The following is a 12323-nucleotide window of genomic DNA, read 5'->3' on the forward strand; positions in this document are numbered from 1 at the left end:
CGCCTTGTCAACACCTCCTTTCCTAGGCAGGGATCCCAGCTGCTCGGCTTCCCTACCCTCTAATTCCAAGCCACTGGCCCCATTATCCCAGCATCAGAGCAGCCAGGTGACAATGCAATCACCCAGATGGCAGCTGAAATCTTTTCACAGCTATCTCACAGCTCACTCGGGGATAGGGATTGTGCGATTATCTCTGGTTCTGCCTCTTCCTCCTTGTGATGGCCCTGGTTGTCCTGGCCATCCCTTACTAAGCAAGCCGATTCCTTCATATATTTCTTCTTCTGTATCAGGGCAACTGATACCAGCATGGGTTGATTTTCTGGTTCAGCTGCAGTACCTGTTGCAGGGGTTAGAGTAGCCACAGTGCCTGTCACAGGGGTTTCCCTCTCTTTCCCCTGAGGGTGCTGCATAATATCAAGCAGTGTTTGGTAGATACTGGCCAGGACCCACCACAGTGTGGTAAGTTGTGCCTCTCTGGAATAGCCACAGCATTTTCCTTTCAAATATTCTGTCACTTTATCAGGGTCCTGTAGTTGTTCAGAGGTGAAGTCCCAAAACATTGGAGGTGAGTAGTTCTCTAGATACCTGCCCATATTCTCCCACATACCATGCCACCCATGACTATTCAGCCTCGGGGCAATTCTCTGGGTGGTAGTCTTAGTTGTTTAACCCTAAACAAGACCTGAGACACATTCAGGAGACATAGCAATAGGACCATGTTGGTTTGAACATCCCAAGGATATTCAAAATTCTCAAAAGCTGTCGTACCTGGCCCAAAGGAGAAAAGGGAGGCAAAAGAGCTGGGGAAAGCATCCCCCCGTTTCCCCCATAGATTGGCTGTGATTATTAATAAGTTCCAAGAGATGGCGCCCAAGGTACAGGCAGGACAGCAATACCGTATAAACACACCAACATAACTGCATGAACAGTGATGTTATCATAAGTCAGTATTACACAGGACAGCAAAATGATAATCCCAATCCCTCTCCCAGAGGTGATAAACAGCATCACGGGGAGTACATAGAGCACATAAGAATTTATATAACACAGCCATGCAAACAAATAAAGCAACATTGTGACCAGCAACTATCTAACTAATATAATAAATGCATATAACAAATTTGTTTTAACATGCTCTGGTCAGATCTGTCATTATCTCAACCCTTTGAGCTCCACATTGGGTGCCAAATTAGCCCCAGCCGGCAACAAAAAACCACATGATCGCTCACTTGCTCCCCCCACCCCCGCAGCAGGATGAGGGGTGAATCAGAAGAAAAAGGCAAAACTCATGGGTTGAGATAGAGGCAGTTTAACAGAACAGCAAAGGAAAGAAGAAAATAACAACAACAATACTGATAAAGGAACACACAAAGCAATAAACATACAACCACCATAACCCAGGAAGTCCAGCCTGCTCCCCAGGGGCTGTTTCTGCCTGCCCCCCCCCAGCTCCTCCAACTATATACTGAGCATGATATCACATGGTATTGAATACCCCCTTTGGCTAGTTTGGGTCAGCCACCCTGGCTGGGTCCCTTCCCAGCTTCTTTTGAAAATTAACCCTATCACTCCCCAGAACCAGGAGAATTGTCAAGTTACCTTCTGGTCTTTCAGGCAGCGTCAAACCAAGCCAATTCACATTCACACTACCCTGGCTGCTCACACTTGATGTTCTGCTACCAAATGGATGTAGAGGAATGGTACCAATGACCAGTGGTAAGTTGAGGAATAAATCCATGGCTCCTGGAATATCAACATATACCTGAAGAAAAATGAAACAAGTGTATGATTAAAATGTGGGGGGTTTATCAGCACTACATAAGTATTAATCTAAGTTGTCTTTCTAGGGAAGTTTCCATGAGGAGCTTGTTTCTAATAGTCTCTTTTAGAGCCCATGCCCCTATGGAGACATGAGCTCTTCAAGTTAAAAGAAGAGTCTTAACACGAGCCCTTGCATGGAAATGCAGTCTACTCGTTAAATGCTTGCTTAGTTGACACAGAACTGTTTTAAGAACTTGCAGGATTTAAACTAAAGTTACTTACCATATCTTCTGTCAGGACACTAATACCAGAACATGTATTTCTTTCATAACCAGTTATCACAAAATGCTGTGCTAGGAATTTGCATGGAATGTTGGAAGCTACTCATTCAGGAGAGTGAAACGGATTGCCCAACATACCATCAGTGAATACTCCACACGGATTATACTACAGTCAAGGATTGAAGGGGAAACAGGTGGAATTTTCAACTGTTTGCCATTCCAGGTTTCTGTTTTGCCAGACGACAAGGATTCCCCACGGAGGTTGGCAACAAGCTGTTTGACTTCCTTTATTTTCCCTTTGGCATAGAATGCCTGTGTTTGGTAAATGGTTGCCTTTGGCACCACCATACGGGAAGAGCAATTCTCAATCTCAGCAAAGATCTGAATTGATTCACCTGAAACAAGAAAACCAGAATTTTAAGTTCTCTTTACATTTACAAGGCAGCTTAAGCTAACTGTCGCATTCTGTATACTGTTATAATGCACCAGATGCTGCTATCGCTGCTCTACCTGGAAAAAACATCCACTGATGCTAATAGAAGAAAGATCCCCATGAGCTGTTCTAAAAGGAGAAAAAAAAAAAAAAACAACAAAAACACACCACCACAAAAAAAAAACACAAACAAAACCCAAACCAAAGCATACCAGTCTAACAGATGAGGTCCTTTAACAATCTAGAGATACAAGTTGTGCTGTCTTAGTTAACAGAGTATACAGAGAAGATTGCTAGATGCAGACTGAGATGGTAAAAACATCCTTAATGTTTCTTTTATAGAAAAACAGTAAGTACAAACTCTAGCTTTAAAAGGGAAGGAAAAACATATCCTATAATTACTTCTATTACATACCTGGGGTGTAGCCCTTTCTTTCAATTTTGGCACTTAAGGATATCGGGCCTGAGGTACAAAGCCAACAACAAAGAGTCTTTTCTTTTGTGCCTGCTTGGGGTGACTGCAAGAAGAGAAAAATATTGTCCATTTAAATTATGAGTTCCATAAATCTCTTCAGGTATTTAAATCAACACAGGAAAACAATCAATTTCATAATGGGCTTATTAATTACATATTTTGATAAACAAAACTACTTTCATAGGAAAAGTCTCAAGCAATTTAAACAGCATTATACAGATACAATGCTTGTCCTAATTCCATTGCTGCGTCAATGTTGCTTTTTCCTGCCATCCTCCATACTATAGCCATACTTAAAACAGTTTTTAATACTAAAAGTAAACACTGTATAGCTTAAAACAAAACGCTTCATAGCCTACACATCCCAACATACTGTTGCAGAGCTTTTCATTTAACTAATAGTAAATTATAACATCTTTGCACTTTCCATTAACCTGTATTTCAGAAACAAAGTAACTAAGCTAAACTACTGTAATCTTGACTCCTGCTATTTCCTCAGTTTCTGAATGATCCTCTTTCATCTATATTAAAAAGACTTATTTTGCACAACATCAGGATTTAGGGCTTGATCCAAAGCCCATTAAAGTCAAATGAGAGACCTTTGATTTTAAAGGAGTTTGTGCAAGGTCCCTTTGCAAGCCTGATTTTTCACCCATACACACAAGAAGCCAATTTCAATGGACTTCTAAATTCCCACCCCACCCCCCCTAGATTAAAATTTGAGGAAGGGATAAAATAAAGGATTTCTAGGCCAGACTGAAATCAAATCCTCATTGAAAACAGTTGTGACATTAAAGTTGTTTTAATAAAATAAAATTTCAGGAGAGGATTATACAAAATTGTGATAATTTCCTCCCCATCAATAGAAAACTATCCATATGGAAGTGATCAATTATGCACTGCAGTAAATGTTTTACTTTGCATTTTAAAGTTAGCAGTCCCTCACTAAAATATTAAGTTGCACCGTTCCTTCCATAGATCATTCATTATTTATAATTGAACAGTTCGCCAAATTTTCTTCCTTAATGAGATTCTACAATTGATTGACAAATGCATTTTATGTATCGTAAAAATCAAGCAACTCCAAGTACAGGATAACTTAGCCTTCAAAATACCAGCAGTTAAAGAGTTTCTAAACTGATATAATACTAAAAGAAGAGCTGTAGTTAAACTAGCAAATAAATATTAGGTAAAATTACATGTTGATGGTGTTTCAGTTATTATACTTCATTATTTTTATGCCAGAAAAAGAATGAGTAATCCTGTCAGTTCTTACCAGTAATGAAGGAGTGTTGATATCTATATGTTCAAAGACTGTAAATTCCTTCTTTAATTTTACTGGTAGAAGCCAAGGCCTATGCAATTCAGCTTTCACCCAATAGCGCACACTGCCATGTCTGCCTTCGAATGAGGTAGCAAGTGGTCTGTGCGAGACAAAGGTCAAAGTTGAGTAAAATCTTTCTCTCTTTCCAATAACAATACAATTGATCGGATTAGGAATCAGTACGTAGAACTGTATTTTTAGCGCATCATAATAAGCATAACTTATTTGCAAAGTTCCCATAACTCAGAAGAATGTAAGATTAGTGAGGCTATGTAGGGAGAAAATTAGAAGGGCCAGAGCCCAACTAGAACTTAATCTGGCTTCTGATGTTAAAGACAACAAAAAAAGCTTCTACAAATACATTTGTAATAAAAGGAGGACTAAGGAGAATCTCCATCCTTTAGTAGATGGGGGTGGAAAGATAGTGACCAAGGATGAGGAAAAGGCTGAGATACTTAATGCCGCCTTTGCCTCAGCCTTGAGTAGTAGAACCAGTCCTTCCCTGAGTACCCAGCCCCCTGAGCTAGTAGACAGTGGCAGGGAGCAGAATGAAGACCCCATAATCCACAGGGAAATGGCAAGTGATCTGCTCCAGCACCTACACATACGCAAGTCTATGGGGCTGGATGGGATCCACCCAAGGGTACTGAGGGAGCTGGCAGAAGTGCTCACCAAGCTCACCCTCATTTATCAGCAGTCCTGGCTAACCGGGGAGGTCCCAGTTGAAAGGAGGTTAGTAAATGTCAAGCCCATCCACAAGAAGGGCCACAAGGACCATCCAGGGAACTACAGGCCTGTCAATCTGACCTCAGTGCCTGGGAAGGTTATGGAGCAGATCATCCTGAGTGTCATTACACAGCACATGCAGGACAAGGGGATCAGGCCCAGTCAGCATGGGTTCATGAAAAGCAGGTCCTGCTTGACAAACCTGATCTCCTTCTATGACAAGGTGACCTGCTTAGTGGATGAGGGAAAAGCTGTGGATGATGTTTACTTGGACTTCAGTAAAGCCTTCGACACAGTTTCACGCAACATTCTCCTAGAGAAACTGGCTGCTCATGGCTTGGAAGGGCATGCTCTTTGCTGGTTAAAACCTGGCTGGATGGCCGGGCCCAGAGAGGTGGTGAATGGAGTTAAATCCAATTGGCAGCCAGTCACAAGTGGTGTTCCCCAGGGCTCAGTACTGGGGCTGGTTCTCTTTAATACCTTTATCAATGACCTGGACGAGGGGATCGAGTGCACCCTCAGTAAGTTTGCAGACAACACCAAGTTAAGCAGGAGAGTAGATCTGCTTGAGGATAGGATAGCTCTACAGGGAGATCTGGACAGGTTGGATCAACGGGCTGAGGCCGATTGTATGAAGTTCAACAAGGCCAAGTGCCGGGTCCTACACTTAGGTCACAACAACCCCATGCAGTGCTGCAGGCTTGGGGAAGAGCTGCTGGAAAGCTACCCGGCAGAAAAGGACCCGGGGGTGCTGGCCGACAGCCAGCCAAATGTGAACCAGCAGTGTACCCAGGTGGCCAAGAAGGCCAATGGCATCCTGGCTTGTATCAGAAATAGCATGGCCAGCAGGACTAGGGAAATGATTGTTCCCCTGTACTCAGCACTGGTGAGACCCCACCTTGAGTACTGTGTTCAGTTTTGGGGCCCTCACTACAAGGGAGACATTGAAGTTCTAGAACTCGTCCAAAGAAGAACAACGAAGCTGGTGAGGGGTCTGGAGAGCACGTCTTATGAGGAGCTGTTGAGGGAAGTGGGGTTGTTTAGTCTGAAGAAAAGGAGGCTGAGGGGAGACCTTATCGCTCTCTACAACTATCTGAAAGGAGGTTGTACAGAGGCGGGGGTCAGTCTCTTCTCACTAGTAACAAGCAATAGAACAAGAGAAAACAGCCTCAAGTTACACTTTGGGTCTCTTTAGTCTAGAGACAAGATTGAGGGGGGATCTTATTAATACTTACAAATACTTAAAGGGAGGATGCCAGGGGGATGGGAGCAGTCTTTTTTCAGTGGTGCCCAGTGATAGGACAAGGGGTAACAGGCACAAGCTTGAACATAGGAAGTTCCATCTTAACATGAGGAGGAACTTCTTTACTTTGAGGGTAGTGGAGCACTGGAACAGGCTGCCCAGAGAGGTGGTGGAGTCTCCCACTCTGGAGACATTCAAAATCCACCTGGACGCTGTCCTGTGCAACCTGTTGTAGGTGACCCTGCTCTGGCAGGGGGGTTGGACAAGATGATCTCCAGAGGTCCCTTCCAACCCTGACCATTCTGCGATTCTGTGATACACCAGGGTAGGGTTAGGATGGATATTAGGAAAAAGTTCTTCACAGAAAGGGTTGTTAAGCATTGGAACAGGCTGCCCAAGGAAGTGGTGGAGTCACCATCCCTGGAGGCATTTAAAAAGACGTGTAGATGTGGTGCTTAGGGACATGGTTTAGTGGTGGTTTTGGCAGTGTAAGGTTGATGGTTGGACTTGATGACCTTCAAGGTCCCTTCCAACCTAGACAACTCTATGATACTAAAGTTAGGAGAAAATATCATCTGCATTTTGTTCAGAGGTGGTTAAGCTTGCCACATCTGTTTCATACTGAGCCCGAACAGTCAAGCTGTTATCTTATCACTAGTTCTGATGGCCTGCACGGCTCCAGTAAAATCTTGTTTAATTTAGAAGATACCTCAGCCACTCTGCAGGACTCAAACGACACAAACTCCCCTCCCTTCTCCTGCGAAGGGGTAACATACTACAAGACAAAATGAGTCAATAGACTTCAGTCAAGAGAGAGTAACCAGCTAGGCAACAACAAGCTGCTGTTTTTTGAAAAACTCTTAGCCAGTTTAAAAGCAACCTCTTCAATTTAATGAGATTATGTCCTCTATTGCATGTCTGAGCACAACTCCTACTGCCATTGAAAAGGTTTCCCCTCCACCCACAAGAATTTTTCTTAGGCAGGTATGTATCTTAGCCTTCTCTCATACAAGCTGTGTGCTGCATGTAAGTACTTACATCTGTGGAAGCTCAAAGCTGAATGCATATTCATGCCTCCCTGAATGAATGGTATGAAGTCCTTCTTCAGAATTGTCCTCATCTAGGAGGGAAAAACCCAATATGCTATTCCACCTGTGAACATTTTACACAGCACGATATATTATATGGGTTTCTCTTCCAGAATAAGAGGGATTTATACATTCTTTACAATACTAACACAGCGTCCCAGAAACAAGTCTCTCCAGTTCGTTTGTATTAACTGCTAGATGTATGGCTACAGAATTTTTAAGGTTAGGCGAGATTCCAAAATCCCCCTTATATAAAAGCAAAAGTTAACTTGTTTTAATTTACGATCTCAATTCTGAGTAATGACATAGTTGTAACTGCTACCATTTCAAGGTCTGCCTGAAAGATCTGTAATGTACACTGTGGTTTCCAATATGATTTCTAGTTAAAACTTAATACTAGATTACTTAAAATGAACTAGAGCTCTCTAATAGTATTAAGTCTGCTACATTAATAGATGTAGGGGGGCACAAAAGGTGGCAAGCTGTCCAATTAATGTTGTTTTGAGCTACTGTACCAAAAATTCAGTTTAGCTCGATTTTGCTTGGATAGCAAAGACCCAAATATTTCCTAATTTCAACAAGAAAGCTGACCTTGGTTTATAGTCATGATTCCTTGTATTGCTTTAAGTGCTCCAACAAATTTGTGGTTTGTTCTGATATAATAACCATGAAACCAGAAAAAAATGCCAATTCCATCAAAATAAGAAGTTATTCAGAGAAGATAATTGAGCATCTCATATGCAAAAGGGTTGGGGTAATAAAAAAAATATATACAGTGGGATTATGCAAAAGACACTACCTATTGTTAATAGTCTGAAACATCATGAAGGAATGTTGGTACGTTTTAAGATTATTTTTTTTTTTAGTTCCCATTGTCCTACAAAAATGCTGATGCTCTAATTTCTTTAGTGCACCAGAAATGCTGAAACAAAGCTATGCAAAAAATATAAAAACACTAAAACACTATTTACACAAATGCATCCTCAGCATGTGATGTCATGAAATAAGAATCTTCAATACACTAAAAGAGCAAAACAATGTGTATAATGCTTTTTTGTTAAAAAAAAAAAAACTTGGAGGTTTTTGTTTGCTTGTTTTTTAAAAAAATTTAAAGTAATTTTTTTTTTCCCTTGCACATAAGTTTTTTTTCATCCCTTCTTCACTTCCTTCCTGCCAGATCAGCAGCCCCATTGAGCCTGAGCAGCAGAAATGTGGTAAACAAGTACTGAGCTGTCAATCACAGTCTAGGCAGGAGCAGGAAAGGACTGGCCTAAACAGGCGTGAGCAGACCCCCTGCCAGCCACTCATATACATACAGTATACATTACACCCCACCACATTTGCTCAGCAACTCTACTCACAGCCTAGCTTGACTACCGAAGACGTAAGGAGAGAGGGAGGGGCACCACCCATACCTCACCATCCGGTCTCCTCATACCACAGGGCCATGCTGCTGGATTGCCCCGGCCTGCCCTGCGCTACATACAAGGTGACACCCCAATCCTGCATGTCTCTCAGGAGCATGTGCTGACCATTACCGAAAGGCGATTATGGATAGTACTGGCTGGGGTCACAAGAGGGGAAAGACAACCGAGTGAGGGATGTGAGAGGCTGCAGGGCCACACATCCCAGTGGCCACCCCTGCTCATAGCCCCTTGCTGGCCCAGTGGATGTGCACAGCAGGAGCTTGAATGCTTCCGTCTGTCCCCAGAAACTGACTTTCCCAAGAAAGGCAGCGTACCCTCTGAGCCGTCAAGGCCAACATTGCCAGGCAGGCCCTGTTCCCAACAAAGAGTGACCAGGGTGACGGCACTCCCCCTTAGCAGGGCAGCGCCTTAGCTGCAGGCAGCAAGGGAGAAAGCAGCAACTGCTGAATTGAAACTCCCCACCCCCCGGTTTCCCAGAAAGGTAAACTTGTACTCCTCACTTCACAGCTAGTGCCCTCCCCCACCGTGCATACTCTGCTAACTCCTCAGGGAAGCGGGCCCGGAGCGCCCCCAACTCCACACAGGACTGACCTCGGGGTGGCCAGAGCCCGTTCGCTGCGCCCCCAGCACACACCAGAGGGCGGGCAAGGGAACCTGCTCCCTCAGCCTCGCTCTTCCCCCACGTCCCAGCCCCCTATAATCAGCGGCTGACATCGCCTTAGCAACAGGCTAACAAACCCCAGCAAGCCAATGACAAGGTGGGGACAGGGAGTGGCCCTCCGGACTATGCTAGGATACAAAGTGTTGAGTTAAACTTCACTCTGTGCGGTGAATGTTCGCGGTCCTGCCCCTGCAGCCGAGGGAGGAGCAGCGGTGTCCCGGGACAACTGCTTGTTTTTACGTGCCGCACACGCAGCGGTGCGCACCCTGTCTTGCTTCTGGTGTCGGAACGTGCCAGATCTCTCCCTTCCCTGCCACCTTTTGTTCCCTTTCCAGCCAAAGGCAAGCACCTACTATCGAGGTCAGCATTTGGAGCTACAGTCCACATGCAAAGTCATTACTGCCGCTTAAGCAGACAGTTAGAAGCATGGGGTTGCCCTCCTACTTGTAAGCATACATCCCGCTACGAACGCCTCATGCATGTTTGCACGTTTCTATCATCTGCAAGCCAGAGGTGAACGAACTTTCACATGAGAAAATTATTTCTAAGGCGGCAGTATAAAGAACGTTTGAGCTACAAAGCCACCTCATGAGTGATTCGTGCTTGCTTGCATCACGATAACATAATTAAAGTCAACAGCAACTCCACACTGCTACAGTATTTCTTTCAGAAGTGCTTAATAAATGGCTCAATGCAATCTATAGCCGAATTTCTTAAAAAAAAAAAAAGAAAAGGTTGCATTTTACTGCATAGATCCTCTGCAGTATATTATAATATATAAAATGCTGCATATATATATATTAAAAAAAACCACCCACAAAAAAAACCCCAACACCACCACACCAAAACACCCGACCCAAATTATATAATCAGTGTTAACATTTTCTTGTGCTAGGAATTAAGTCATCGCCACCACCTGACGCGTGCAACCAATCTGCAGAGAGGAGTAGTACTCCCTCCCTTCTTCCCAGGACCGGTCCCAAACAGGATTGAACCGCTTCTAACAAAGGGTGGAAACTTCAGAAAAAACAAGCCTAGAGTCCCTTACACTTTCACAACGTAACTACACGAACAGATTAGACAAATTAAGATTCACAATCCCTCTCACAATGTAATACCCCATTTCCATACCCAAAATAAGGGAACTTGCAGAGCACTTTCCGTTTCTATAGGGGCTTGGAAGACCAGGTTTTCATTGAATACAGGTTCCAGAACTCTCCAACTCAGAAGCGATGCTTCGATTGTACAACCATGACCTCTTATTCGGCCTTTCAGATAATTTTTACATTTGGGTCCCCCATAGAGGGGTTTAATAAAATAAATGAAAGTAATTTACAAGTATACTAGTTTAGAACAAAGGAAGAGATGGAAAATTACAGGTGAGGTAGTGATAGAATGTCAAAGTAAGCCATAGAGAATCTTTTATCTGCCAACAATGAGCCAACCATAAAAATCATTGCATATCAGTCTGAAAGTCAGACTTATATCTATTACGTGTCAAAAAGTCTAGTGTTACGTTTTAATTATACTTATGATTCGATAGGATGCTACCAATAGAGTAATTTAATGCATATCTGGTTTTGATTTAACAGCCATTTTCCACATAGAGAAACAAATCCTGCTAATATCACTAAGAAAAAAAAACCCAAAACACTGCATAGCCAAAAAACTGTATTACAAAAGCAAATCCTTATTAAAAGATTCTGCTAAAAGGCAAGAATTTTAAGAAAACCCTGTTTGCAGGTACTTTGAAAATGCACCTCAACACGGTTTTAGCATTAAGTAGATGTTCAAACAATCAAAAATAAAACCTAAGAACATAACCAGCATTTCCAAATCTTTAGAAATAGTGAACCCTATGAGACTGCATGTGAAAAAGGAATAAACCAAGACGACACAAAGATGCATCTTTTTCTGGAAATATGCCTGCATATAGTGAATGAATAAGTGAAAAAGCTTACCTCTTTCGTGACCGAGTAGAACGTCCTTATGGTTAAAATACTCTACTTCTTCAGTGTAATTTTGTGTATAGGCAGTGTTGGATCCAGCATTTCTAGATTCAGTCCAACGTACTTTGGCATGTCCTCTTGCGTGAATTTTAAGAGCTCTTACTCTAATTTCTCCAGTAACTTCTAAACTGACCCTTCCTGAGACTGTATCCCCACTAGAATAGACGGGGATATTGCTGTCATTGAGACAGTCAAAGCTTATCGTCAAACTCTTCACCTTCCCCAGCACCATATTTTATAACAAAGCGTATAAAAAATAAGGGGGAAAAGTAAGGGAGGGGGAAAAAAAGCCAAGGTCTCATACAAAATGCGATCTTCGCTTTACACTGAACAACGCCTCTGCCACGCAAAAAGCCTGCCAACGAGATCAGTGTACCCCCTACAAACGCTTCATCGGAATTACAGAGAAAACAGCAACAACCATCTAGCGCTGCAATCTCCTTACAAAGACAACCGCCCCCCACGCTGCCAGCTCACTTTAAGAACAGCTTTGTGAAAAACAACTCCGCCGCGCATGCGCGAGTCGAGTCGTGCCGCTTGCGCATATCTGCCCCGTCGTGCGTTTTTTCCTTGTGTTATTGCTTCCGTCTCGCGTAGGGAGTCGGAGTACTCCCTGGTGAAGCCAGGGCTCCACTGCGAGCCCGCAGTGCGGTGTTGAGATAGGTACTGAAGAACCTAGAGAAAAACGTCTGCGGCAGGGGTGTGGGGGGTCTTTGTCCGGAGGGCTTCGACGTCTCGTCTCACTGCCTGGCACGGCCTGGGGGCCCCGGCTGGCTTGCTGGCTGGCCGGCCGGGAGATGTCTCGGAAGGAGTTGGCAGCTGAAATGGGGCAGCGGGAAGTGGGCGGTGAGCGCCGGGTCCCGGAGTCTGGCCGCGGCCGGGACGGGCTCCCCCC

General features: G+C 43.6%; 1 protein-coding gene across 1 annotated transcript in view; it reads right to left on the reverse strand.

Annotated features, from left to right (window-relative positions):
- LOC104289133 (arrestin domain-containing protein 3-like) overlaps nt 1-11660 on the reverse strand; it is a 29776-nt gene extending 18116 nt beyond the window's left edge. Inside the window, exons 1-6 of the mRNA XM_009888042.1 lie at nt 11381-11660; nt 7282-7363; nt 4227-4374; nt 2891-2993; nt 2181-2437; nt 1600-1762 (exon numbers count right to left, since the gene is read on the reverse strand). Of these exons, the coding sequence (XP_009886344.1) occupies nt 1600-1762; nt 2181-2437; nt 2891-2993; nt 4227-4374; nt 7282-7363; nt 11381-11660 (1033 nt within the window). The remainder of the gene's footprint in view (nt 1-1599; nt 1763-2180; nt 2438-2890; nt 2994-4226; nt 4375-7281; nt 7364-11380) is intronic.
- Nucleotides 11661-12323: the final 663 nt, after the last annotated feature.

Source organism: Charadrius vociferus, unplaced genomic scaffold (assembly GCF_000708025.1).
Source record: "Charadrius vociferus isolate BGI_N301 unplaced genomic scaffold, ASM70802v2 scaffold531, whole genome shotgun sequence".
NCBI classification, from domain to species: Eukaryota; Metazoa; Chordata; class Aves; order Charadriiformes; family Charadriidae; genus Charadrius; species Charadrius vociferus.